This window comes from Limanda limanda, chromosome 14 (assembly GCF_963576545.1).
Source record: "Limanda limanda chromosome 14, fLimLim1.1, whole genome shotgun sequence".
Lineage (NCBI taxonomy): Eukaryota > Metazoa > Chordata > Actinopteri > Pleuronectiformes > Pleuronectidae > Limanda > Limanda limanda.
In genome coordinates, this window is record NC_083649.1 from 15,272,327 (window position 1) to 15,278,326 (window position 6,000).

Sequence of the window (6,000 nt, forward strand, 5' to 3'; positions counted from 1 at the left end):
TAAATTGACAAATTATCTCAGAATAAGGGTTTGGTTAATTAACTTATTGTTGCAATACCCTGTTATCATAACAAGTATTTGAGTTACGATGTGTTATAATAATTTTGTGTGATAACTTTTGAAGCTTTACATCTGTGTTTTTACTTCACCAATGACTATTGCATCTCTATAAGTCCATGTGAAATCCTAATCTTTGATTTAACCTGTTGTTATTACTGTAAGAGTTTGTGTATCTTCTCCTGTTGACAGGACTCGAGCCAGATCGGTTTGCTGAAGGAGCTTCTTGACCTGCAGAAAGACATGGTTGTTATGTTGCTCTCACTGTTGGAGGGTAAAGAGCTTTTGTTTGTGGTCTTGTGCTCAGCAGTTTTCATTTCCAGCCGTCTTGTCCTATTTCAAACCTCTGTTTGAGTTTCACTCTGTGTTATTCAGGCAACGTGGTTAATGGTACGATCGCCCGCCAGATGGTGGACATGCTGGTGGAGTCCTCCAGTAACGTTGAGATGATCCTCAAGTTCTTTGACATGTTCCTCAAACTGAAAGACATCGTGGCTTCGGACGCTTTCCGAGATTATGTCACGGACCCGCGAGGACTGATCTCCAAGAAGGACTTCCAGAAGGCCATGGACAGTCAGAAACAGTACGCCCCCTCGGAGATCCAGTTTCTTCTGTCCTGCTCGGAGGCTGATGAGAACGACATGATCAACTACGAGGAGTTTGCCAGTCGCTTTCAGGAACCCGCCAAAGATATCGGCTTCAACATCGCTGTGCTGCTCACCAACCTGTCTGAGCACGTCCCCCATGACACCAGGCTACAGAACTTCCTCGGGCAGGCAGAGAGTGTGCTGAACTACTTCCGCCCCTTCCTGGGCCGTATTGAAATAATGGGCGCCAGCAGAAAGATTGAGCGCATCTACTTTGAAATCAGTGAAGTGAACCGCAAGCAGTGGGAGATGCCCCAAGTCAGAGAGTCCAAACGACAGTTTATCTTTGATGTGGTCAATGAGGGGGGGGAATCCGAGAAAATGGAAATGTTTGTCAACTTCTGTGAGGACACCATCTTTGAGATGAATATAGCCTCTCAGATTTCAGAGCAGGAGGAAGAGGAGAAGGGAGAGGAGGATGACAAAGTAGAGGAAAGTGGAGGTGAGGCAGGACAAGGAGGGGGAGCAAACGGAGGAGGGGATGAGGACAGTAACGGGGAGGAAGGAGAGCCCGAATCGAGCTCGGCCTTTGCAGACTTTATAAACAGCATGTTGGGCTTCTTTAGCATTTTCACCTTCCGTAACCTTCGCAGACAATATCGCAGAGTGAGGAAGATGACCATCAAAGAGATCGTGGTGGCTCTGTCCACTTTCTTCTGGACCATCCTGATGAGCATACTCCACTTCATTTACAATGTGTGCAAAGGCTTCTTTATGATCATCTGGCAAACTCTGTTCGGTGGTGGCCTAGTGGAGGGGGCGAAAAATATCACGGTGACGGAGATTTTAGCCAGCATGCCGGACCCCACGCAGGACGACGTGCACGGGGACGGACCCGGGGAGCCGAGGACGGGGGAGGAACAAGAGACTGGGGGGGTGACGGACACTGGAGAGACTGGCAGTGGGGAGGAGGAAGAGGAGGACACCCAGGAAAAAGAGGGGGGGAGGATACCAGGTATGGATGCTCCAGGTGGACTCGGTGACATGGGTGTAGAGGCAGCTGTCGAACCTCCTACACCCGAAGGAACGCCCATAACAAAGAGGAAAAAGGTGAGTTTTTTGCATCTTAAATGAAACACAAAGGATCAATTAGCCAATAATTCTCATAGTAGTTATTCCTCAAGGTAAGGGAAAAGGAGACCCCTGGAATTGTGGTGGTTACTGTGTGTTTTTGTTTGGTTACAGGCTCCAGAAGAGGCTGATGTGAGCCAGAAACCCCCCGAACCTGTTCCAGTAGCAGAGCCTCCTCCAGAACCTGAAAAAGCAGAGTAAGAAACAAGTTTATTTTCCATCTACATTACTATACACTCCACGGACTAAAGAAATAATAGATAAAAAAAAACTGTATTTGATTTTCAGTGTTGAATCTGGAGAGAAAGAGGAGAAAGAATCCCAGAGCAAAGAGAAAGAGCAGCCAGAAGAACCCAGGAAATCTGCAAAGAAAAAAGAGAAGAAGCCGAAAAGGGAGGGAGGCTTTCAGATCTGGGCTGAGCTGGAAACCCAAAGAATGAAATTCATGGTGACACAGCTGCTTGTGTTTTGCTCGCATAAATTCAATGTCATCACATGTCACACTTACTAACGCAGTAACTGACTCTCTCCATTGTAGAACTACCTCTCCAGAAACTTTTACAACCTGCGTTTTTTGGCTCTGTTCCTTGCATTTGCGCTGAACTTCATTCTGCTGTTCTACAAGGTAAAGAGATCATTTTACATTTGAATGATAATGTAGTGCTACATATTTGCTATATAGACTAAGAGTGAGCTGCCTCTGGTCTACACTGTTCCCTTCTGTCCAGGTGTCTGAAGTCCCACCCGGTGGTGAGGAAATGGAAGGATCTGGAATGGGGGAGGGCAGCGGGCTGTTCGAGGGCTCTGGCTTGTTTGAAGGTTCAGGGGAAGAAGCTGAGGGATCTGGATGGGATGATGGAGAAGACGAGGATGAGGAAGACGTGCCGGTTTATTTCTATTTAGAGGAGAGCACGGGCTACATGCAGCCCACCATGGCCTTCATCGCCCTCCTGCACACAGTCATCTCGTTCATCTGCATCATCGGCTACAACTGCCTCAAGGTAGGATGAGAAAAAAACTGTCAGAAAGACAAAAAACTCCCATGAGGCAAAAGTTTCCTACTTTAGTTTAACAACATACATATTTGTCTTTGTCAGATTCCACTTGTGATCTTTAGAAGAGAGAAAGAACTCGCAAGAAAGCTTGAGTTTGATGGACTTTACATCACCGAGCAGCCTGAGGACGATGACATCAAGGGCCAGTGGGACCGTCTGGTCCTCAATACACCGTATGTGGGAGGAGGAGTCACTCCAAACAGATGCTTCTTTATAATATCAATATTGAAATTTAGGTTTTCTTCCTTAATTTAATTCATACATTGTGTCCCTTTATTCCACAGCTCCTTCCCGAACAACTATTGGGATAAATTTGTCAAACGAAAGGTGAGTTATTTTTGTTTTCAAGATGGCAGCTGTAGAGCGTGTTAACAATGTCTAATACATTTAATATCTGTGTGCAGGTTCTTGATAAGTACGGAGACATTTACGGCAGAGAAAGAATCGCCGAACTGCTCGGTGTTGATTTAGCCTCCCTGGACGTGAGTAAGGAGCACGAGAAGAAACAGGAAGAACCAGACAACTCTGTGTTTGCATGGTATGGTAAAGGAAAGATGTGCCACAGGGCACATCAGACATTGCTTTTCAAGAGTGTAATCTAATATTTAAAGTGGATACCAACCAATATTGTGTCTTTGTAGGGCGACCACCGTCGACATCAAGTACCAGATCTGGAAATTTGGTGTTGTGTTCACAGACGGTGTAAGCAAACCTATACTTGATTCTATATTACACCATACTATACACTGTTGTAAAAAAAAAAGATTAATTAAGGGTGAATGCCACAGTACGATAAATTACTTTTATAAAAGATATTTACTATAGACTTAAATAAATAATTATAGATTTATAGTTTTGGGATTACTACACTGCTTAATGGTCTGGAATGTTAAATTACATTTAATTATCTGTAAAAATACAAAAGAAATACACATCCCATAGCTGAATGTGTGAAATTGTGTCTGTAGAATAACTTTAACTTTTACTGTAATTTGACAAGAATTATTTGCTATTTTTGTACTTTAAAGGTTCCTTTTTTGTTTCTACAGTGTTCCACACCATCCTGTAGTATCCTATATGAACACCACTTTGCCTTTATGAAGTGACAGAACCCTCGTTGTTATCTCTTTGCAGACTTTCCTGTATCTCTGTTGGTACCTGATAATGTCTTTGCTTGGACATTACAACAACTTCTTCTATGCCTGTCACCTGCTGGACATCGCCATGGGTGTGAAAACTCTCCGCACGATCCTGTCCTCAGTCACACACAACGGCAAACAGGCAAGTGCAGAGGAAATTCAGCAGTATTCATTTTGTCTCTATCTAAGAGAATGTACTGACTGTGTCACCCTCTTCTTTTTGCCAGCTCATGATGACTGTGGGCTTGTTGGCCGTGGTGGTGTACCTCTACACCGTCATCGCCTTCAATTTCTTCCGCAAGTTTTACAACAAGGGCGAGGAGGAGGACGAACCAGATATGAAATGCGATGACATGATGACTGTACGTCACCTTTTATCTCTCCGATGTAAAATAAAATGTGCCTGTTGCTACATTCACGTCAGTGACGCTTCCTAAACGCTGTGTATTGGCTTTACTTTGCAGTGTTACTTGTTTCACATGTACGTGGGTGTGCGGGCTGGAGGAGGCATCGGGGATGAGATCGAGGATCCTGCTGGAGATGAATACGAGCTGTATCGAGTGGTCTTTGATATAACCTTCTTCTTCTTCGTCATTGTCATTCTGCTGGCTATTATTCAGGGTAAAGATGGGAAAACACTTTGCAAATGCCATGTCTTTGGGTACAATATGGAAGCCCTGAAATGGAAGAATGTTTATTGTTGTAATTCTCATTTTGGCCACAGGAGAACCATGTCAGATGTAAACCCAGTCTACACAGCACTAAAAGCAATCATGTTTTCTTCCAGTTCATTTTTAATTTCTCCCTGTACAGTAGAGAGCACATATCCTGTTGTGTTATGTAACTGGGTTAGCTTTACTGTCATGTATTTTAAATCTTTCAGAGATATAGGGAAACTTATAAAATGTAAATAAAGGGTTAAAAAGTTAACAAACTCTTAAGAAAAACATTATAATGATAATGCATGGATGAGGATAAAGGATAGACTTGAAACTGTTGGAGGAATGGAAATTAAAATGATCTTTGCCACTTGACAGATTTAATAAGCACCTCTAGTTATAATGTTACTGTCCAAATCCAAATAGGTCTGATCATTGATGCCTTTGGAGAACTCAGAGACCAACAAGAGCAGGTCAAGGAAGACATGGAGGTAAAAGATAAAACACTTAAAGTCAACATCTTATCCTCACATATGCACAAGATGGCAGCTTCATCTCCTATCCTTTGTATGTGCAGACAAAATGCTTCATATGTGGCATTGGGAGCGACTACTTCGACACGACGCCACATGGGTTCGAAACTCACACTTTAGATGAGCACAACCTGGCCAATTACATGTGAGTATCGTGCTCTGCGTTACACTGTGTACATGTTCAATAAGTGAGTGTGTGTGTATTTGTGAAAATGTGAACATGTCCTTTCCAGGTTCTTCTTAATGTATCTTATCAACAAAGATGATACAGAGCACACTGGACAGGTCAGTCAGCTGTTATTACGTTTTTATTGACTCTTTATTTATTTATTCATTTTATGAGCCAGTTTCCCACTGATTGTCTCCTCCATTCTATCTCGTTGTTAAATCCAATGTTTCAGGAGTCGTACGTGTGGAAGATGTACCAGGAGCGTTGCTGGGACTTCTACCCGGCTGGAGACTGTTTCAGAAAACAATACGAGGACCAGCTCTCCTAATCAACAAGTAGTCCACACACGCACAACTACTGAGCTGACGTCCTGCTTGTGTTCGTCATTCCTCACAAAACACACAACGAATGGATTGTGTCACGAAAAAACACGCGAAACAAGCAGAGCAACTGTCGGTGCAAAAATATCATCTTTAGCAGATTGATAAAAATTGCAGTGTCCATGAAGTGTTAAACTGCCAGTGGAGAAAGAAGCTTTATATGCCAGAAATCACCTTTTTTAAGTTGAATCATTTTACACTAGTTCAGGAATAAGTATTCAATCATACTTTATATCACTTTACATACAAATGCTGCCTCTTTCAGCAATTTCCATATGTTACCTTCTGTT

At 43.0% G+C, this 6,000-nt stretch overlaps 1 protein-coding gene across 1 annotated transcript in view; it reads left to right on the forward strand.

Annotated features, from left to right (window-relative positions):
* LOC133019076 (ryanodine receptor 1-like) overlaps positions 1-5,658 on the forward strand; it is a 44,768-nt gene extending 39,110 nt beyond the window's left edge. Inside the window, exons 91-108 of the mRNA XM_061085433.1 lie at positions 250-331; positions 433-1,754; positions 1,829-1,869; positions 1,913-1,972; positions 2,064-2,223; positions 2,314-2,400; positions 2,504-2,776; positions 2,873-3,003; positions 3,115-3,157; positions 3,235-3,368; positions 3,472-3,532; positions 3,965-4,111; positions 4,197-4,331; positions 4,434-4,590; positions 5,055-5,119; positions 5,206-5,306; positions 5,395-5,446; positions 5,563-5,658. Coding sequence (XP_060941416.1) covers positions 250-331; positions 433-1,754; positions 1,829-1,869; positions 1,913-1,972; positions 2,064-2,223; positions 2,314-2,400; positions 2,504-2,776; positions 2,873-3,003; positions 3,115-3,157; positions 3,235-3,368; positions 3,472-3,532; positions 3,965-4,111; positions 4,197-4,331; positions 4,434-4,590; positions 5,055-5,119; positions 5,206-5,306; positions 5,395-5,446; positions 5,563-5,658 — 3,147 coding nt within the window. The remainder of the gene's footprint in view (positions 1-249; positions 332-432; positions 1,755-1,828; positions 1,870-1,912; positions 1,973-2,063; positions 2,224-2,313; positions 2,401-2,503; positions 2,777-2,872; positions 3,004-3,114; positions 3,158-3,234; positions 3,369-3,471; positions 3,533-3,964; positions 4,112-4,196; positions 4,332-4,433; positions 4,591-5,054; positions 5,120-5,205; positions 5,307-5,394; positions 5,447-5,562) is intronic.
* The last annotated feature ends 342 nt before the right edge of the window (positions 5,659-6,000 follow it).